Source organism: Chanodichthys erythropterus, chromosome 16 (assembly GCF_024489055.1).
Source record: "Chanodichthys erythropterus isolate Z2021 chromosome 16, ASM2448905v1, whole genome shotgun sequence".
NCBI classification, from domain to species: domain Eukaryota; kingdom Metazoa; phylum Chordata; class Actinopteri; order Cypriniformes; family Xenocyprididae; genus Chanodichthys; species Chanodichthys erythropterus.
Window position 1 is genome coordinate 27,769,302 of NC_090236.1, and position 23,738 is coordinate 27,793,039.

Sequence of the window (23,738 nt, forward strand, 5' to 3'; positions counted from 1 at the left end):
AAGTGTGGATATAAAAATCCTCTACATCCTCCCCGCCTCACCTCTCCTCCCCCATTCATCCCATTTCTAGCAAAACCCTGCCCTGGGGCCGCAGCTTTTCCAGCAGGGAAACCTGTCAAGACATGACTTAGCAGCGGGGGGAGGTCTTTTTTTTTTCTGTAGTAGAGGGGAACTTTAGTGCAGAGAAATTCCTGTGCTGCCAATGCTCCTTTGCATAAACGGCATGTCATTACTTCAATTACAGGGAACGGGTCGACTCCACTTCACTCCGCTCGGTGTGGGCCGCCCCAAAATAACCCTCACATATAGTCTCTCTTTGTCACTCTCTCTTTCTCTCTAATATGAAGTAAACCGTTCTTCTGTGTGTGGTACATAAACTGCACAGCATGGATGCAGTCTAAGTAGGCAGGTAGGCGTGCTGAACGCGTACCTCTCGGTGCATTATGCAGGTATGCACGTGTCCGCCCTCAGTGTCTGAACCTGTTGAACTCCCTGGCTCAGTCTGAATGGGTGCACTCATTTAGTTCAGCCCTGCTCCAGAGAGACCTTATTACACATCTCCATCGCTTCTCAACTGAGCCTCTGTGTAAAAGCTAACAGAAGTCTCCTGCATTCCTCCCAACCCCCTAGACCCGCCTTCACCCCACCTCACCCTGAGCTGCCTGCACAAAGGTGCTTCACTCTGGGGCCAGGCTTTCTGCTCCCCTCTTTTCAATACCTATTGTTGGGTGCAGGGAGCTTAATGGGAGACGTGCGAGAGCCGGTTTCCCACCAAATTCGAGTACCCTCCTGACTGCCAGAGGAGACGTGGTCAGGCTAAGGTTGAGCTGGGGGAAGGTTCTCTCAGGTGCCTCCGTCATTGAGCTATTGGCCAATTTTGGACGTGATGGTTGGTTGACTAGTTTACAGTTGATAAAAGCAGATGGAACAACATGTCGATTACACATTGTTCATCCCTAATTCTGTCATGTTTCATACAAAACAAAACTCTAGAGCAGATACTAATGGCTAGTGTGGCAGCGGCAATTAATACAAGCCTGCACATTTCCAGGACTCACAACCGCATTGAGCAACAGTATCAAAAATGGTGATGTCCATAATGCAACACACAGCTTGAACCCACCGCAGCTCCAGTGGATCTTTTGATGAACACAAATCATTTCTCTGTGTCCGTGAGTAAACTAAACCTGTCATGATTATACAGTTCACTGTGGCTCTCACATTATGATGTGGCAGACAACTAGTTGTCCTGTGCGGTTCCGTTTATTCAGCGTGGATTTGTCAAGAACACTGTTGTGAATCCTGAAAATGTGTAGGTGTCAGTTCGGTTATAGAATGGGGTTTTCACGCTGAAAAAATCGTAACCGTATGTGGCAGCACTGCCATACTAGCCATTAGCATCTGCTCTAGAGTTTTGTTTTGTGTGAAACATGACAGGGGGTTAGGGATGAACATAAACAGGGCGTAATCGACATAATTGATTACATTGACACGCCGTTTATTCCTAGATGCTTTTATCCAAAGTGACTTATAGAACATCTCATGTGCACATGCTATCAGTTAATGCATTTTGTGATGTTGCTAGTGCCATTCTCTACAAGTTGAGCTACAGGAACAGCCAAATGTCAGTTTTTGACTTGTGAGTTGATATTAAGCATTGATATACACTATAAAAGTTTGGGGTCAGTAAGACCTTTTTTATTATTATTTTGAAGGAAATTAATACTTCTATCCAGCAAGGATGAAAAAAAAAAAGATCTAAAGTGACATTAATGTAATTTGTTACAAAAGATTTCTCTTTAAAATACTGTTCTTTTGAAGTCTCACAGTTTGTCATGGTTTCCACTAAAATATTTAGCAGCACAACCATTTTCAACATTGATTATTGATAAGAAACGATAACTGATTATTGATAAGAAATGTTTCATAAAGGGATAGTTCACCCAAAAATGAAAATGTGATGTTTATCAGCTTAACCCCAGTGCATCCAAGATGTAGGTGACATTTTTTCTTCAGTCGATCACAAATGATGATTTTTAACTGCAACCGCTGCCCTCTGTCATTCAAATCATTGCAGTAGATGGGAACTTCATCTGTAAGAGTGAATTAACCTTGCTTAGACAAATCCAAATGAAACCCTGCGGCTCGTGACGACACATTAATGTCCTAAGACACGAAACGATCGGTTTGTGTGAGAAACCGAACAGTATTTATATCATTTTTTACCTCTAATACACCACTATGTCCAACTCCGTTCAGCTTCCGGTGAGTGAGGTCAGATCGCGCTCTGACAACGCAAGTGATGTCTCGCGCTCATTGAAGTATATGGCAAGGTTTATTCACTCTTATAGATGAAGTTCCCATCTACTGCAATGATTTGAATGACAGAGGGCAGCGGTTGCAGTTAAAAATCATCATTTGTGATCGACTGAAGAAAAAATGTCACCTACATCTTGGATGCACTGGGGGTAAGCTGATAAACATTAAATTTTCATTTTTGGGTGAACTATCCCTTTAAGCACCAAATCAGCATATCAGATGTGAATCGTAAAGATGTGTGAATTAAATGTGAATCGTAAATAATGTAACTACTCCTGATCCATAATGGTTCCATTAAAGGAACACTCCACTTTTTTTGGAAAATGGGCTCATTTTCCAACTCCCCTATAGTGTTAAACAGTTGAGTTTTACCGTTTTTGAATCCATTCAGCCGATCTCCGGGTCTGGCGGTACCACTTTTAGCATAGCTTAGCATAGTTCATTGAATCTGATTAGACCATTAGCATCTCACTCAAAAAAAAACTGTCCAAAGAGTTACAGTATTTTTCCAATGTAAAACTTGACCCTTCTGTAGTTACATCGTGTACTAAGACTGACGGAAAATGAAAAGTTGCGATTTTCTAGGCCGATATGGCTAGGAACTATACTCTCATTCTGGCGTAATAATCAAGGAACTTTGCTGCTATACCATAGGTGCAGCAGGTGCAATCATAATACGCAGCACCTCTCACAAATGTCTCTGTAACAGGGTTAGTAGTTGGGGGAAGAAGGAGGCGGGAACCGGCGAACGTTCAGTAAAACTTTAATATAAAATAAACAAACAAAACGAAAGTAATGCCGGCAGACCCTCGCGGACGTCTGCCGGCCACACAAACATAACAAAACATAAAATAAAATAAAGTCCAGGCCTGGTCCTCTCTCGTCCTTCACGGTAGTCGCTCCTCCTTTTATGCTCCCGGAGCTCCTCCGTGAGGGACTCAAGGCCGGTGCGCCTCCCAGGTGAAGCTCATTAACACTCGCGTCACCGGCCTCGCGCCGTTCCCTCACGGCTCTCACCCGCCCTGGTCGCCACGGTCTCCATGGTTGCAAGTCATGCTACCTGTGGAGTCACAGCCGCTGCGTAATATCATTGCGCCTGCTGCACCCATGGTGCGGCAGCAAAGTTTCTTGATTATGCCGGAATGAGAGTATAGTTTCTAGCCATATCGGCCTAGAAAATCGCAACTTTTCTGGGTCTGGTACTGGTCTGGACCTGGAGATCAGCTGAATGGATTCGAAAACGGTAAAACTCAACTGTTTAACTCTAGGGGAGTTGGAAAATGAGCCTATTTTCAAAAAAAGTGTTCCTTTTACTGTTCTTTTAGTTCTCTTAAGAATAAATGTTTATAGAAAAATGAAATGCAGTTCCAGTACCAAATGAGATGATTTTGATAATTTCTTGCAGAGGTACTTTTGTAGTCTTTATTTCTATTTAAAAATGTAATTATACACATCATTGAGCTGTGGTGCTCATGTGTATGGTGCATGTTTGAGTGTTTCCTGGTGTCCCACTCCACTTTTAGACACGCACTCGCAAACTTTCCTTAGCACTTCCCCTCGGGGGAATCCATGCCTCTTTGTGAAGTGGATGAGGGAAGTTTATTTGGACAGCCCCTCGCTTCCATGATTTTGACCAAAGGAGAGAGTCTACTTCATATGTACACTTCAGGCAGCTTCATATACGACTGTGACGTCACCGCATGTCACGTTTTAATTTACCCCACCACAAACAACTCTGATATATTAATAGTTGTTTTTAAATATTTAAAACGACCCAAACACACCTATATACATATAGAATGCAAATAAATTAAATAATAAATCAACTCCATTGGATTCCAAGTGATCAAGGGCTTAGGACGTTCCAATTCAAAGGTTCTGCCAGTAGTGGGCACTCATGCATGCAATGTAAGCAATGATCTACATCCGAGTCAACGAGACTGAGGGAAGTTAGCAAGGGAAGGGAATAAAAAAACAAAACAAAACACGAACTGGAACGCAGCCGTAATCTCATTTTAGCTTTCTCTATGATTTCCTTTTACGTTAATTAAAAATTAAAGAAAGAGAAAAAGAATACAGATACATTATGTATTTGTTCTTTAAGGTAAGCTCTTACTTTTTGCCGATTCACATAAGCCAGCAGTGTAGTCATTCAATACCTATTCTGCTTTGAATGTCTCTACAGAATATTCCCCAGGGTCCAGCTTTCATTGTATGGTGACACCTGAGAAGAACCCTTCCTGTATGGATGTTGTGAACTTCTGTATGGAGAAACCATTTCACAATAGCGACTGCATAAATCCTTTTAGTGGACCAATGATATGCAGATATCACAATCTTAGTGCACTTTACAGCTAAAAGTGTCCTTGCATTCCTCATTTGTAAGTCAGTTTGGGTAAAAGCATCTGCTGAATGATTAAATGTAAATATTTTAAGGGGCCCCAGGCTGTGTCTACAGCATTTCATGCTAACTGTCACCTCTCTCTTTGTCTATGGGTCAAGTATGGAGCAGGTAGTTTGTTAATAAGATGCAGCTCTATGCTTTAGGGTGCAGTGAGAATTGTGGAGACTCTCTGGATTCCAGTACGTGATGTGCATACTGTCCCTTCAAGAATGTGTGCAGTATGCAGTGCACCCCAAACATGCTTGTGGTCAGCAGATGAACTTCCTGTTTGTGCAGTGCCCTCTTCATGTGCTTGAACCTTAAAAAGCACCAGCACCACTTTTCTTGTCCTGTGATTTCGGTAACATTCTTATCGTTAAGATTTTGTTTCCTAATTTAATGGGTCACAATAGTATAAAAACAGAACACTTGTTATATATTCACCTTGACATGTTGCTTCATGAACATTCATTCTTTTCCTCAAGCTGTGCATAAAAGTTCAGTGTGACCTGGAAAAAGATAAGTCGGTACTTAAAGAGATGCTGTTGCTATGAGAGACGGCTGTTTCCATGGCGTCCCTATTCGGTTTTCTGAAAACATCAGTTGTGAACCCGATTGCCTGAGGTGTACGTGCTGTGGAGTGTCTTGCTGGGAAATTCCTTTCAGCATAAACATACATAAGAATACACAGTCTCATATGGAAGCATCCCACCTGTAAAGTGCAACCATGCATTTTAGATTTATGACTTATGGCTGCACAGCAACAATCAGCTGCTAGGTAACACATTTGTCTTATTATTGATCTTGGCAGTTTATTATTTTGGTCTGCATGGTTAGCTGTGTATTTATTCATATTTGTGGGGGTCCCTAGATATAGTAGCAAACGTCTCACTGTCCATGTTGGTACTAGGATTGAGTGAATGGTTGTCAACCATGACAAAGTGTGACTTTGGGCTCCAAAATGGGCAAACTCAATTTTTTTCATCAGATTAGATGTTCATTTTTCAATATTACCTTCGGCCCAATTTCAACTTAATTTCGCTCTCTCTTTCAGTCTGTTGTTTTTTGAAAATGTGTGTTTCAAAATGGATGGAGCCATTGGAAATGATACTTTGAACCACAACAGGCCAAATGCATAATTCCCCAGATCCAGAACACCCAAACACAGCGCTGGTGGACGCTGAACCTCTGAGTACATCATCTACTCATTCCAGGTCAAATTATAGGCCTTTCTCTCCCATTATGCAGATTTCAACCAAAGCAGCCCATTAGAGGGAACACTACACTCTCTCCTGCTTTTATTTATGGAGAGTTTCATGGTTGAAGAAATGGTATAAATCATCTTCATGGTTGCTTTTCATCTATTTCTGTTTATAAAAGAACTCTTGTTTGCATTTCAACCTCTTGATTTACAAGATTTCGATGATTTTCTTCTTTTTCTTTGATTGCATTTAGGTTTAATGAAAAGAAACCTTGACCATTGAACAGGTATTAGGAAATCCATAGGATCCTCATTCATATGAGATGTCAAGTGAACTATAGTACACTGAGAGTTTTACTAACACTTGGTGCTATATGATACCATAGTACCTGAATGACAAGCTTAATCATATACAACCGAATTCTAGAAAATTTGGGAAGTTTTTTTAAATTTGAATAAAATGAAAACTAAAAGACTTTCAAATCAATATTTTATTCACATTAGAACATAGATAACATAACAAATGTTTAAAGATGCAATATGTAAGACTATTGCAGTAAAATATCCAAAAACCACTAGTCCGTTGTGTAATATATATTTTGTTCACTTGAGTACTTACAATATCCAAAAGTCTCCAACTATTTGTAAGTATTGAAAAAAAAATTATTTTATCCAAGGCTCCTGGACGTGCGAGGAGTCACCTGTCAATTGCGTCATACCCACGTTACCCTTGGTTTCCGGTTTTATTTTTTAGAAACCATGGAAACACCAAAGACGCTTAAATATATTACATGTTTTAATAGACAAGGGAACAACTGTTTGGATACATTAATAGACAGAAAACTAATTATTGTTATATAGCTCAACACGTTTATTCTTATTGTTAAAATCTAATTTTATTTTTTTTTTTTTTTTTTTTCAAAATGAGCTCATTTCAAATTTGATGCCTGCTACAGGTCTAAAAATTGTTGGGCCAGGGGAATGTTTACCATGGTGTACCATCTCCTCTTCTTTTCAAAACAGTTTGAAGACATCTGGGCATCGAGGTAATGAGTTTCTGGAGTTTTGGTGTTGGAATTTGGTCCCATTCTTGACTGATATAGGTTTCTAGCTGCTGAAGAGTTTGTGGTCGTCTTTTGACGTATTTTTCGTTTAATAATGCACCAAATGTTCTCTATAGATGAAAGATCTGGACTGCAGGCAGGCCATTTCAGCACCCAGACTCTTCTACGACAAAGCCATGTTGTTGCAATAGCTACAGTATGTGGTTTTGCACTGTCCTGCTGAAATACTCAAGGCCTTCCCTGAAATAGATGTCATCTAGAAAACTTTATATTTCAGCATTCATAGTGCCTTCCAAAACATGCAAGCTGCCCTTACTGTATGCACTTATGCACCTCCATACCATCAGAGATGCTGGCTTTTGAACTGAATGCTGATAACATGTTGGAAGGTCTCCTTCCTCTTTAGCCCGGAGGATACAGCGTCTGTTATTTCCAACAAGAATGTCAAATTTGGACTCGTCTGACCATAGAAAACTTTGGAACAGTTCATTTTAACATGACAACGCTTCTGGACCATGTTCACATATGGCTTCCTTCTTGCATGATAGAGTTTAGTTGGCATCTGCAGATGGCACGGCGGATTGTGTTTACCGACAGTGGTTTCTGGAAGTATTCCTGGGCCCATTCAGTAATGTCACTGACACAATCATGCCGATGAGTGATGCAGTGTCATCCGAGGGCCAGAAAACCAAGAGCATCTAATAAAGGTCTTTGGCCTTGTCCCCTACGCACAAAGATTTCTCCAGTTTCTCTGATTCTATTGATGATGTTATGCACTGTAGATGATGAGATTTGCAAAGGCTTTGCAATTTGACGTTAACAAACATTGTTTTCCACAATCTTTTTCCACAATTTGTTATCTATGTTCTATTATGAATATAATATTGGCTCATGTGACTTAAAAGTCTTTTAGTTTTCTCTTTAAAAAACATCCCAACTTTTCGGGAATTCGGGTTGTAAAATGGTATCCATTATTTTTGTGTAAAGTATATTATATATTTAATAGAAAAACACACAAATGGTACTATAGTATTGAATTCCCATCTTAAACCTTAAACTATAAAGCAACAGTTTTACCATGGTGATTTTTTTTTTTTTTTTTTTTTTTGGTAAGTGTGGCACTTTGTCACTGACTTCCATCTTTGGTTCGGTTTGCAGCATCAGCGTTCCTCTCAGTTTTGCCTCTCTTCTTTCCCTGTGGTTACTTATGCCTGCAGGAGCCAGACAGCTACTGAGGATCTTATTAATTGCTTGTGTGTGTCTGAAAGTGTAATTGGCGTTCTCCGAGGCAGTGGGTCCGACGTGGCTTTGTGCAGTCTGTGATTAAACAGAGCTAATAAGCAGATATCAGACAGCCCTGGCAAACGCTCCTATCTGCAGCCAGCTGGGCGCATACCTACAGGTAGAGCTCATGTCTCCCCATGGCTCATTTTCATTTTTTCCCCCCTTCTTGTTTCTATCTGTCCTCGTTTTCTTCTCCTCCTCCTTTGGGTGCACACTATTGGGTTATTGGCTGACAGTGTCAGTTTCTTCATCTAGTCAGACCTTTTTGTGGTGTATTGTTGAGATGCTCTAGTTTTCTTGTGAGCTGGTTTTAGGGCTTACCTTGTGGGCAGTTTGAGAGAAGAGTTGAAACAAGGTAGTGGAAATAAGATGCCATTCCTGCTCTGTTTACCATAGTGCTGAAACTAACAAAACAACCCAAGTTTCCGTGCTTATGGGGCCTCTCACGTTTCTGCTCTGCATGTTAAGATTTGCCCTAATCTGAGTCCGTACCGGTTGCAGCCATCACAAACCACCTCACAAGAGCTTTTTAAACATTCTTAAAGGGTCATAAAACCCTAAAACACATTATTATTAAATTTTTTTTTTTTTTTTTTTTTTTTTTTTTTTTTAGATTTTAACAGCACAGGTTGCACATCAATGAAAACAACAATAGCACTCATTATGTTTATTATTAATATGTAACAACACACGTGTACGTGTACGTGTATGAGAGCACTCTCTGTGCGGAATGCCGTGACGAGTGTAACAACACTTGCAGCGTGGATCACAGTTCATATCCGGACCAGAAAGTTGGAAAGATTAATCTGTAATGGGTTCATCTACATTACTTTTTTTTGTTTGTTTGTTTGTTTGTTTGTTTGTTTGTTTTTGTTTTTTGCTTTTTTTATAATTAGACTGCCCATTCAACTTTTATCCACATATAATGGCAGAGATGTGATGGAAAATTATATATGTTTTATTTCGAATTTTATATATTGAAAATAACAAAAAGATTTGTAACAACCCCTTGGATCCGAGAGCCTCAACTGATGCGTGAAGTTTCTTTTAATTCACCATGCATGACAACACAATGTATTCAAACATCATCTTTATTCCGTACACCATCAAATCACAGCACCCCACAGCACTGTGAAAACTATATAAAAAAACAACAAATTCATATTCAAACAAACTCGTAAACACATCGAATGTGTAAATTGCATAAATAAACATCACAAAAACTACGTTATACAACAAACATTCATTGATACATTCATTTCGTTAATCATTCAACATACTGTACCTACTATTACTACTATGCTCTCCAAGGAGTGCAAACCAAATGTGAGGAGTGCAAACCTTTCGTCAACATCAAACATGCATTTAGTTCAATTAAAATGATACAAAGTATAAAATCCACATTAAAACAGTTTAGGCTCCAACAAACAATCAGCGTCTAACATGCATGTCTACCCACCATCTTAAGATTACTAGCCCACCTGATCACTATGGTGTCAATTTCAGCACAAATGTTAGCAAGTTTCCGGTTACAATTTACACACGCGCACACACAAGGTACAGCAAAAGACATTCAGATACAAAGATCATCATATTACTAATAAATTACACAAACATCTGTAATATTTCATAACCTAATTCATACTTGATTTTTTTTTTTTTTACATTAGGAAAATACAGTATTTTAAATGGTCCCTTACAAGAATAATACATAAATTTTTTTTTTTATTCCCGTAAATCATAAGCAGTGTCTCAGAACAAGCTGTTTCTAGATCCCTGCAGTGTGATGTCACATTAGCCACAGGCCCCACCCACGAATGTTGACAGACACTGCCGTTTTAACATAGAACCACTTTGAGCAAGTTCACAACCAGTTGTACAGTCTGCCATTGCTGCACTGACGAGAATGTCTCCCAAGCATTTTAGGTGTTCTGTAGCTGGATGGGTTAATCCACAGAGCTCTCTCCATTTACTACTTAAATCTGAGCCTCTGAAAATGAGGCAAATTCATTTTGTTTTCACCGGACTGCTTTGTGAACGAATGTCAATACAAAGGGAAAATACAAAAGAGATTGTGCTAAAAAGTTGTTACTCAAGGATAGTTCAGTACTGTTCATGATCCAGCTTACAGCCTCCAGAGTGATACTGGATACGGCAGTAATGAATGAATGTGGGAGCACTTTTTTACAGTTCATCGGAGTTGATTTAGAAATATAAAGTTTACCAGTTATTAGAGCTGCACGATTAATCGTAAAAAGATCACAATCTCGATTCAAGCACCCACGCGATCCTACTTTATTAATGACAACAATTCTCCCGCGTCTATTAAACCTTTGACAATGTCATATCGAAAAGTTCAAATCTGTGTTCGTGCTGCCAGAGCCAGAGAGGGCTGTTTTGAATCACACATTAGTTATTTCTGTTACAAATATTCACATTATCACAGAAGTACTGAGATAAGTTAAGAAAGTATTTAAACACCGATGTCTACGATAGCGATCAAAATAGAGCAAACTACCTTTTGAAACTAACTTGACACGTCAAATAATGGTTGTATCAATTACATCTAATTCCACTAGGTGGTGACAACTGGCTGTTAAAAAAAAGTATTTGTCATTGTATCGTTCATTCAAAAGATTTGTTCAAAAACACTGATTCATCCAGCAATGAAACAAGTATTTAATAATGAGTCATTGAATTCATTCAAAACCATTTTTTAAATAATTCATTCAAACATTTTCCAGCAATTACAGTCAGCAATTTATATTTTGTCAGAACCTCTAGTAAATTTCGTGTTATTTTGTTTGGTTGTATATTCAGAATCGTGGGAAAATCGTGATCTTTATTTGAAACCAAAAAATCGTGATTCTCATTTTATCCAGAATCATGCAGCTCTACCAGTTAAGCCCCACACGAAAAGGCATAAGGTCTTTATATATTTGTTTACTGTTAGTTGTAACGAGTGTACTTCTGTTCTGTGTACTTCGCTGTGTATGTTGATGGTTATGCGAGGGAGAGAGTTTATGGATATTTTAATGCACACTTGCACTGTGTTTTACTATGCTCTTACATAGATTTTCTAGAGTGAAAACGGACGCTTCATCTTTTGTGTGAAGTACAATAAACATCATTAAACTCATCTGTAAAGTTTTGGCCATCTTTTGGACGGGGTCCGGTAGGGCTGGGTACCGAACTCGATACTTTTTAGGTACCGATCGAACTGCCTCGATACTATCGAGTATCGAAAAGTGTCTTGTCATTCGGTACCAAATTTCGGTACCTCAGAATGGAGCCGAGTAGAGGGGCGGAGAAATGCTTTCGCTGTCTTGTTGAGGAACAAGTAACGTTGCGCTACATTATTATTTATATCTAACTATATAAAACTATACGCGCGAGAGAGACCCTATGTGCGAGAGGGCGAGTGAATCAACGGTTTCGTTTTCAGTTTATCTCCGAATGGACGGGTGAGAAACGGCTGTTTATGTGAGCAGCCGGTTCACGAACAGATAATACTGTTAACAGAAAACAAAAGTGTCGCACTGCCTGCAGAAACAGCGGAATGCGCAATGTTTTTTAGTCTAGTTATGGACAGGTACAACACACAGCAGCTTTACATCAGCGTTCGTCCCTCAAGTCTATGGAAACACGCGACTGGTTCGTGACAGGCTCGTTCACCTGCACGAGCACAGGCTCTGCCTCTGGCTCCAGAACGCGAACAATTCTGCTGAAAAAGGGGTATCGGCGTCCTCCTGATACTGCGGATAATCTGCGGGTCGGGCCAAGTAAAAAAAAATAACATTCAAATTAATTGCGGGTGGATGAGAGATGAATCATTAATGTGTTGATTTTAATAAAGACACAGAACTCTTATTTCAACGAACTTGCGTCACTCTTACTTCCGCTTTGATCTTGTTAATAATAATTGAAGAACAATTGCTGAGTGATTTAAAAAGAGCCTCACATACTAAAGGTATCGTTTAGGTATCGGTATCGAAGTCAAGGTATCGGTATCGTCTCGGTATCGAAAATTTTTGAACGATACCCAGCCCTAGGGTCCGGTACAACAGGCTTGTATTAATATAGTGGAAGAAGACAATTTTAAGTTATAACCGTAATTGAACTAAACTATACCTGTACTATCTCCATGCAGCATATATTTGCAGTTTGTGACATTATAGTGCATCCTGACTGACTCCTGACACCGGAGAATCAGCTCTTAAAACTTCGCCCTCTTTGGCCGAGTGCAGCAGCTCATTTGCATTTAAAGGGCACACACTGAAATGGCACGTTTTTGCTCAATCCCAAAAAGTGGCAATTTTAACATGCTATAAAAAAATATCTGTGGGGTTTTTTGAGCTAAAACTTCAAATACACACTCTGGGGCCATCAGAGAATTATTTTACATCTTGTAAAATGAGGCATGATAGGTCCCCTTTAAGATGTAATTGACTAGAGGCTAGTGCACTAAATACCCAGAATATGCAGTGCACTGAATAATACTGTATTTATTTGTCCTGTATATTTAGAGTTTGTCGAATATAGAGTTGTGCTGGTATGATATCAGAACCTGGTAAAGTAAAGTCTATGGTAAACATAACTTTACACGCTCACACCCCAAGTTGTCTTATCTAGTTACTCGTATTTTCATGAGTGTGTGTAATTAATGTTGTAGAACAAAACATTAAAGTACAGTCAAGTTATGTTTACCACAGTTTTTATTTTATACACAAATCGAAAAAACCCATTATAAAACCCCATAGGAAAATCTTGAAGGAACCAGCGGCAAATTAGTCGTCTGGGTTCTGACGTCATACCTGCACCACTCTGTACAGAGGAAGTTCTAGACAGAGCAGTCAAAACTAAGTCTAAGTTCTCCTGCCTGTGCACACAGAATGACAATCTTTAGCTCTTCCTATTACATAATGGTTGAATCATCCTGTTGCTGAATGTCCTCTTCAGCAAGCGTGCTGAGCATGAGGTGATGGCAGACATTGTTCATTATTTCCTCATCTCACCCACACCCTCCAGAGAGTTTCAGTCAGACCCAGTGACAGAACATACCTTTTGATGAGCATTTTCAGCCTGTTAGCATCCCTGACTCCCAGCAACCAGTTGCCAAAAAAAACCCTTTTGTTTAGGAAAACCCTGAAAATTCACTTACACATATAACTAAGGGTCATTTTAGCTCGAGGGGTCTGTTGCAGCCAGGCCCAGAAACCCAGCATAGCACACCACTTAAATATAATGCAGGAAATTCACTTCAGTTTGTTTGAAACACTCCGTAGTAAATAGATGAATTCTATGCAAATTTTGGGATATTGCATAACATGCTGGATTGAGACACCATGATGTAAATAAAATTTCCAAAATTTAAGAATACTTTTATTTTTGTTTTATCATTGAACCAAGTCATGTGACTAAATAATTGACTTAGATGATTGACATCCACCATCAGTCACCAGTAAACATGAAGTTCTTCAGAGCATTTTGTAATTTATTACAATTAATGAAAGATCTACAGTCAAGTCAAGTCTAGATAGGATCTTGTTTTTTCACCACCACCACCTTTACCTTTGCTATGTCGATTTGCTTGTGATTCTCTTCAAACTCTTCTACGTGTGGTTAACTAATTTCCTTTACTCTTCCTTCTACCCATCTTCATCCAACAGTCACTACAATTGAGTCATCTGAGAACTTCTGCAGGCCGCATAACTTATTTTACAGATGAGTCCTTGTACTTCAGTGCTGAAGTGTTGGGCATGAAGAGGGAAAGAGATCCTATCCCCGTTGGGCCCTTGGGCTACTTCTCTGTGTATTTGTACAAGACCATTGCAAGGTTGACGGACTCCCACCGATGGATTTTCAAAAGCATCAATGCACTTCAAAGAGTCTTGGTGCCTCTGTCAATAGCTGTAATTTTGGGGGAGTCTGTCAGCCAACTAGTGGTGATGGAGAAGTCCTGTGATTCACAACAGAGAGTCTGCTTTTTTGAGAAAAGGTTGATGGGAGTTTTTTTCTCTTTTCCCAAAAGGGCACTCTAACTACCAATTGGATGCAAAGCCATGATCTTTTCAAAAGGAGATGGGGTCACCTTCTGAATGGTCTTCCTCATCTATCGAGAAGCAAGTTCCTCATCAAATTCACCACTACATACTCTGAAAGTAGAGGAATTTCGATGCAGTCCTTGAGTTTTCAAAGGGTCTATGTCATTGTCCTGGACAAGGCGGGAACAGTTTGTTGCTTGCTGTTCATCTGACCCGTTCCCTCAGCGTTAGTTTTCTCTTTTGTTCCTTTTTTGTGCCCATGTAGACTACAGAAGCTGGCTGGCATGTGACGGGAGGTACTGGACAAGAATGAGAGAGACAGGCAGACAGAGACTGGCTGTACTGCACGCCTCGCTGCCCAGACTGCTCAGGATTTAATTAGTCTGTGTGATATTTATGCATAAATAAAAGTGGGAGCTGCCATATTTGCTCAGTCTTGCAGCCCACATATCTCTGTGCCTTGTGACAGCCTTGCGAAAGCCAGACAGACAGCTGTGTTGCATAAAACCTTTCCCCTCAAAAGTTGCCGAGGACTTCTTTGTCACCTGTAACATATTTCTGAAGCTCTAAACCACAGCACAGCTGCAGAACGTTATGTTCCATTGATGCCATCAGGAGCCTTATGCTTTTGTCTTGATGTCTATGATTGCGTCATGCTGTGGGAGAGTAATTGTTGTGGATGTGGCTAGCCCACATCTCATGTCATGTGATGAGGGTGTTAGTGAGTTGTTGTTGTCCTGGGATAACATTTGGATGCGTCGTCTTGGCAAAATGCATGGTACATGAATTAAGAGTGTGAGTTTCTTGTGAAAGCATCTAACTTTATTAGGCTCCAGATGAGTTGTGTTAGCGTGGTTGTGCAATCATGACCCACAGCTGGCCCTTTCCGCCAGGCTGACAGGAAACAGGAAAGTCAGGGTGTGCATGACCAATTTTTTATTTATTTTTTTTGCCGTGCATGATCTGGACTGAGGCGCTGTGGCAAATCACCCACCATGTGAATTGGCTGAGTGGAATGTGTGCACGCATATGTATGTGTGACCGTACTGTACTTCCCTTATTGTCCTGCACAATGTTAAAAATACGGTCTGCACAGAGCAGACTATAGAACAGGAAGTGGCTCAGTGTGTTTTGTTCTCAATGGGAGACAGTGATATTCATCTCCGGTTAGGCAAAGCATAAGCCGTCATTCAAAAATCCCCTGCGCCTTCATTCAAAAACGCCTTTCCTTTTGTATTTCCCCAGACCTGTGCAATTCAGCACAAGATCTGGAGAACTAGTCTTTGCACCACAGGGAGACTCTAGCAGGGAAGGAAAGCCATTGGTAGACACAGCAAAACACAACACAACAGTCCAGTGAAGCCCTTAGCAACAGCGCTAAGCTTTTACACACACCTTACTAAGGACTCTTGATGGATTTGAGGAGGAAGAAATGAGCAGTGTAGCATTTGGAACAAGGAAAAAATTAAACATTTATATGCCGCCCGTGGCTTTTGATGCTGGTGGTAAGGGACCTTACGTCAAAGCACAAAACCTCTCGCAGCCACAAATGCACACATGCACACTTTAAAAAGTGTATGAAAATAAAAATATATTTTTTTGAGTATAATGAATTCTGAATACAATTTATGAATGATTCAGCCATGTTTATTTAATTTTTAAAAATTGCTTGTCCAGATTGAAGATTGTTTCTATCACTTCTTTCAAATTAGCAATAGAATCTGACAACAGTCATATCACAAATTTAGTATCTTTAGCCTAAAGGCACAATATGTAAGATTTTTGGATTAAAATATCCAAAAACCACTAGAACAATGTTATATATTTTGTTGACTTGTGTACTTAGATTATCCCAGTGTTTCCAAGAATGTTTAAATCCAGAGAAATAAGAATTTTAACCAGGACCGGATCATGTCGGTGCGTCGCCTATCTATGACATCATACCCACGTTACCCTCAATTTCCGATTTTTATTTTGTAGAAACCATGGAAACACCAAAGACGCTTTAATATATTATTTGTTTTATTAGACGGGTGAGCAACTGTTTGGATGCATTCATCAACAGAAAACTAGGATAATCATTGTTATAGCTAAACATAGTAAGTCTTGTTGTTTAAGTCTCGTTTTCTTGATTTAACGGCAAGTACCATGTCTTACCATGCCTAATATCGATCTAGATTACTGCAGTGTGCAACAAGTGTCTCATAATAGCTGCGAGCGAACTCAGAGTAGCATTATATCAACTTTCAACACACAAATGTATCTAATATGATAAAACAGTGCTTCGTTACCCCACGTTTCCACCGGCTGTAAATGTGAAGACAACACCTCCCATGATTCCACAAAATCAAGGCATCATCAAGCTACGCCTTTGTTTTGAATAAGCACCTCTAGCAGCGAAAATGACGGTCCCCCTTTATATTAAGTGGCCTTAACTGCTATGTACTTACATCAAAAAATAAGTACAATGTACTTATTGGGTTCTTATTGAATTGCAAAACACTTTTGCTGCTATTGAATTGGGATACGGGTAAGGTTAGGGAAAGCTTTGGTGGTATGGGTAGGTTTAAGGGTACGGGTTAGGTGTAAGGGATGGGTCAACAGTGTAATTATAAATGTAATTACAGAAATTAATTACAGATATAATTACATGCAGGTGTTTTTCAAATATAAGTACAATGTAAAAACATGTATGTACACAATAAGTTCATTGTATCAAATCATTAATTTAAATGTAAGTACATAGTAGTTAAAGCCACTTAATATAAAGTGGGACCAAATTGACATATTGTGCCTTTTAAATAATGGTTTACTGATCATTTAAATTCTAGCTCAAACTAATAAGCTGTTAGTTTTCTTGTCGTGGCATATAATTGAAATAATATTAATTGATATTATCTAAACTACTTTATTAAAAAAGATTAAACACAAAAGTAACAGCTCTGCATCATTACATGTAGCAATACACTTTAAAATCTGTAATAACCGATAAGGTGCTGATATAGATCCTCCATGAGTATAAACCAATGTATTTTTCAGGCACATACAGCTAATGTCTTCAAGGCTAAATAAATGGGTGATGCCTCAGATAGACAGATTTCAGATAGATGATTTAACTCACAGGTGAGACTTTTATTTTTGAGTCCAGTTTTCATTTAATTTTATCTGTCTCTGCTTTTGTTGATCCCTTCAAGATTCAAGTTACCAGGCATTATGAGTGTGAAAGGTGCGCTTACATCTCTTGCTATGAGGCATACTCAGCCTGTTTTCATCTACAGTACCTTTAATCTAAATGCCAATTAGAGAGCTGTGTGTTGTGAAAGCTGCAGAGGAAGCAGATTAAACAAACGTACATGCTTATGGATTCAATCAGCCCTTGTTTCTCAAGTTTAATAGGGTTTGTTACTCAAGCTGGCTTGATTCATTTATTAAAAGAAAAACCCTGGGAGAAAGAGAAGGTGGAGGAGCCTGTGTGGCAGACTGCACAAGAAAGTGAGTGCTACAAACAGAGCTGCTTTTTGTTTCTCAAACTGTGGAGGGAAATTACTGTGAAAATGAGGTAATGAACAGAGAGAAGCCAGAAGGCTAGAGTCTCAATCATACATCGAATCGTGAGACTCCTGTCCCTGTATTCTGTGTACGTACAGAATTTGTGTAGTAGTTATTAGGGCCTGAACACCAATGGTGTGTGGACCCTCTTGGAATTGCTCGGTTTATTTTATTTTTAACTTTTTAAACTTTTATTTTATTGTTTTTCACTTGCTTTTAGTCTTATTTTATTTTGTATTTCTTTTTGTTTTTGCATGTACAGCTGTTGACTTTTAGGTATGTGAAGGTCAGATGTCAGTAGCTGAATGGAAAGGTTTCACAGACTCGGGGCTCTAGGTTTAAGCTCAGCTGGGCCTCTTTGGTCCCGACTGGCAGATGAGGTGACACCTCAGTGAATTATCATCTTTTACGTCCTCTGTTAGATTCGAAAGGCAGTCCTCAGTTTTCGCTTCCAGCAGCAAGCCTGGCTTCTTCACACAAGGCTGTCTCTCATCCCACCACTTCCCTCAGCCCCAGCGAACAAGCACCCGATTGTTGCGGCCCATCCTTGAAGGAATTTTTCAATTTAACTTTTTTTTATCGTCTTTTGTAATCGACACCTTATTAAACAGGCATTCTTTCGAAGAGGAGGAAACCTCAAGGATTTTACTGTCGGAACAACCTTCACAATGAAAATCTACGGACTCAACTGCAACCATGCCAGCCGGAGAACAAAACAAGATATTTCAAACAAAGAGATAAAAAGGCTGCACAGTTTATGAAATATTAGTCCGGAATTTCTGTAAACACCGCCATTAAGCTATCACAACCCATATCCATCTCATTGTAAGTTTCCATTGTAAGTTGTACAAATCCTAAAATAAATGCAGGCTTCAGTTTCAATGGAAATCCTAATTATAGCTTTTGGTGGGTGAGAGGCCGAGGCTTAGCATAGGCCCCATTAGCTGCTAAAGCAGGAGGGATCCAGGCATCAAAGCAGCTCAGCATGGGCCGCTCAACTGAACTAATCTCAGCCTAACTGCCCGGCACTTTAACCTGTCGCCTGAAACCAGGACTGCATCAGGACCACTCTTCAAAGCCGACAGCTGACTGAATTAACTCCTGATGGCCTTTGTTTAGTCATTTAAACTCATTTCCATTTTTCTTTATCTCTTTTTGCTATCTATTTCTTTTTGTTTTCCATCCATTTCTCTCTCTCTCTCTCTCACTCTCACTCTCACTCTCACTGAGTCTTCCCCTCAGCTCTCTGGGACTGTGGCTTGGCGGCTCTTAAAAGGTCATTAATTATTTCTGGTTAGCTGTAGGGTTTTGCCGCTGTGTGTGGCCGTCTGTTGGCCTGTCTGTCTCTCTCCTCCTTTCTCTATTTTATGTACGATGGTGTATCTTACAGTGATTTTGTCTGTTTATAGTTCTGACACATTCAGAAGCCAACTTTCCTATCCATCCATTCTAACCTGCTGTCTCCAACAATAGCATCTTTTTTTTATTTCTTATTGTTAATTTCTGAGTTTTATGCTGAACCCTTAATCTGCACAGCAGTTCCTTCTCTGTTGACAATATTAATCTCAATCTAATCTTCTTATCATATATCATAATGTATTAATCAGTTTTTATTTTATTTTAATATATTTATAGTACAAATAGTACTGTTCAAAAGTTGCTGATTTGGTGCTCAGGAAACATTATCATCAATGTTGAAAACGGTTGTGCTGCTTAATATTTTTGTGGAAACCGTGATACATTATTTTTCAGGATTCTTGAACAAAACAGCATTTCTAAATAGAATTTTTTTGTAACATCTTTAATGTCACTTTTGATCACGTTTTTTTTTTTTAAATGTTTGTGTGTGTGTATATATTCCATTTATTTAGTTAGTTTTTTCTTGTCTGTTGCCTTTAATGTCAGCTCAGGCTAGTCGCTATTGAAGAGTTTTGGACTGTGTGCACGCTTGTGGTATCATCAGCCAGCGAGTGTTTTCAGGATGTAATTTTCCTGTGGCTTCAGAGTGATTCGTCACATTGAGATGAATGTCTATGCAGATTGCTCAAACACCAAGTATTATTAGATAGTAAAAGCAGTTTTGTTGTGTAGGTCCGTCTGGCTCTCGGGACATTACTGTTAGTCCCCACTCTGCTATAATACCAGATGCAAGATGGATCATTCCAGGTTGATCTTCCTGCATTTCCAGTTCAGAGCCACATTCTGTTTTCCTCACTGCAATTAGAGGCATGTGTCTGCGAGACGGCATCATCAGAAAAAAGGCTGGGATCATGAGTGGGCCTAAAGGAGGTCACCATCTGTTTAATCTGTTTACTCTTGTTTTGCCATGTCGAACTCACCTGATGCACTGCATAAACACAGAACATGAGGAGTGGGCAAAAGGTAATGAAGGATGGATGGAAAGTCAAACAGAATGTAGATGCAATGAGTGTGTGGACGGACCACATTATTACACAGAGAAAGAATCAGATTTTTGCTGTCCTGGTGTCCACAAACATTTATAATGTCTTTGCTTGGGTTTGCACCTCTCATTTAAAGGGAACCAACTACTGCCAAATAACTGTAGATTTATGTCTCTGCTTTTGTGGTTCACACAAAACTAACCATCTAACATCAATGGAAAGAACAGAATGGAGGATAAAATGGGACATGGTGTGCTATCTGTATCCAAGAAGGACATTTTATTGGTTTTTGCTTAGGGAAAAAGCACCATTTGTTGTCATTATTCCAGGTTTTTATTTTTTACATGAAAGGTCTCTTTCCAAGGCTGCATTTTTTTTTATTTTTTTTTAACAAAATATATAAATTATATATATATTTATATTTATATATATATATATATATATATATATATATATATATATATATATATATATATATATATATATATATATATATATATATATATATATATATATATATAATATTCTATTATGCTGATTTGCTGCTATTATTAAAGTTGTTAAAGTTTTTTCAGGATTCTTTGATGAATAGAAAGTTCAAAAGAACAACATGTATTTGATGTGGAAATCTCTTGTGATGTCTTTACTGTGACTTTTGATCAATTTATGTAATTAGTATTTAGTAAATGTAATTAGTTACTGTATTTATGTATCTTTTATGCTACTTTGTAGTTTCACTGAGTGTCAAAGATATTGGATTTAGTGAGAAGAAAAGATATTAAATATTAAGATGTACCTCTTTACTCTTTACTTTACCATACATTTGCGATGAGTAATGCAGTTACTCTTTTCTTCTACAAAAGAAGCAATATCGTCATTTACAGGGCATTGAAGCTATTACATCTTGTCCGTTTTCCGCTTTTTGAGCACTTGAGCTTAGCTGAGACTAAGAGGCTGTTGTGCAATTTTGAGGTGTTCAATTTTATTTTGATTTTAGAAAACAAACATGATTGCTCTCCTCACAAATCAAAAAACTGTTTTTAAGTGGCATGTCTCTTTTGTGTTGAGGACTAGTGCATCTTTGAGCCTACATTCAGTACTAGTAAAAGACTTAAGTTTTTTTAAAATGAGATACATTTACACAAGGGGTTTTGGAATCGGTGACTTGTAACTTGTAATGGAGTCATTTTCGCTGTAAGGTATCTGTACTTTTACTCAAGTATGGTTTTCAGGTACTCTTCACACCTCTGGATTGTATTTCTTCAACTAGCTTTTATTGTATGGACAAAAACAGATTTAAAAACATCATCTTTTGTGTTCCACAAAAAGAAAGAAAGACTTACAAGGTTGGAATGAAATGAGGCTGAGTAAATGATAAAATTCTGTCATCATTTTTGGGTGAACTATCTTTTTAAAACTTTCTCTATTTTTAGTCCATATGAGGCATAGTAAGTTTTTGCCTTCTGGTGAATCATGTGCAAGGGTCTGATGAAGTCAGAAATGTTCTCTTTCTCTCTCTTTCTACTTGAAGAATGAGTGATCGAGAAAGGGAGAGAGAGATGGAGACATTGAGGGGGTTGCATTCTGGTCCTACGGGCTCTGCCACATGTTGTGCCTAATACAGTGGTGTTACTGTTTACGCGTGTGTTTATGTTACCAATGGGTGGCCTTGCATCCATCCAAAATAAAGAAATTGTGCATCTGTTCCTTCACTTCATCCTTCATTGATGACTCCCTCACCTTTTTATACCCCAGACACTTTCCTCTCGCCTCCATTAGATCATACTCACGGTGTACTAAACCAGTGGGTCATTGCGCAAATGCTATTTTATCAAAACCAAGTTCATTGTTAGTGGTGAAATCACTCAAGAAACTCAAACTCTAGGGGGTGGGAGTACACTTTTGTGTCGGTTACACACTCTTCTCATTTAGGAGATCTTCCCTCGGGCCGTCCAGCTCACAATGACACTGCTGTGTTCCACGGTTGGCTTCAATCGCCTGCTGAGTCACTCGTGTGCAACTCTGCATCTTCCATCTACTTATGCTTTAGCCCAGTCACTCAAACGTCACAAACCAACCAAAGATTGTGAAATCATCTCAAATAAATTAACATGTCCTTCTTCCTCATATCACAAAACCAGGGCAGTCAAAGAGAGTGTGTTTGCAAGTTTGAGCTCATATGAGATTATTTTGCAGCTCTTATTCTTTATTTTTCAGTTTCATGACAATTTGTTTCTCTCTGTCTTCACAGAAAGGCAGTCCAGGAAAGTTCTCCATGAATGTACGTCACAATGATGATGACAGACCAGATTCCGCTGGACCTGCCGCCACCACTATTGAACGGGGAGGTGGCCATGATGCCGCACATGATTAATGTTAATGGGGATGGATCGCAACAGGTAAGCGTGAGGAACATGAATTGTTAATGTATACCTTGAATGCAGTCGAAGTCGCTTTGCATAAATGCCTCTGCTAGATGCATATATATATATATATATATATATATATATATATATATATATATATATATAATTGCAAATGTTAGCTACACATTCACAGACCAGGGATTTTTGTTGATGCCATGATGGACCTCTAAATAAGATGATCCAATTTCAACAATGTAAAAAGTATGCATGTAGAAAGACCCATTTAGAAAACCGTATCAAATAATTTACAGTATTAAATAACTGACATTGTTATTGCACTGGATCAAAAATGAATATAATTTGGAAATTATTTGTTTTTTTTTAGGATGCAAAGGGGTGGAGAATTTCCAGAAAATTTCCAGTATTTCCAGAAATTCTCCAGGATTTTTGGAAATTTTCTGGGAATTTTGGAAATTTTCTGGAATTTTTTTTCTGCCCATTTGCACCCCTAATCTCTTCTTTATCCACTATTAGAATAATTGTGAACGTATAAACCTGTAGTGAAACATTTTTAAATTCAATTTAATTTGCACAATGCTTTTTGCTTTTTGTTTTTTGTTTTCACGAGTTCAAATATTCAAAATATTTTTCTATATTGTTCAAATGCTTCAAATATTGTTTTAAAGCAACTTTAGAAATTGATCATGAACTTGATTTTGACGACTGTGGTGAGAAGAATCAAACGCAAACAATTTCCAGATGATTTTCTAAAAGATTTGAGATTTTATAAACAGTAATAAGTAACAAACAAGTACCAAAACATATTTTTACAAAACTATATGCAGGCATGTTTTATTTGTAACTGTTAAAAAATGGGTTTATCAATTGATTAATTTAATGGTTTAAATTATAATTCATTAGAGAAAAGATTCCTCATTAATGTAAAAATGTTTTTTTTTCACATAATAAATATCAGTCACTTTTGGCTTTACAATGACAATATTTAACCCATTTATTTAATTGTGTGTTCTGCAAATGATTTTTTAAATCTGTTTGAAGAAACCAGTCTTATATTTTCAGTTCTGTTTGTTGCAGGCACATAAAATACACTCTTCACCTTTTAAAG

General features: G+C 38.5%; 1 protein-coding gene across 2 annotated transcripts in view; it reads left to right on the forward strand.

The window, feature by feature from the left end:
• fndc3ba (fibronectin type III domain containing 3Ba) overlaps positions 1–23,738 on the forward strand; it is a 158,531-nt gene that overhangs the window by 17,314 nt on the left and 117,479 nt on the right. For both annotated transcript variants that reach the window (XM_067362243.1, XM_067362246.1), the window contains exon 2: positions 22,498–22,645. In XM_067362243.1, the coding sequence (XP_067218344.1) occupies positions 22,526–22,645 (120 nt within the window). In that variant the 5' untranslated portion in view covers positions 22,498–22,525. The remainder of the gene's footprint in view (positions 1–22,497; positions 22,646–23,738) is intronic.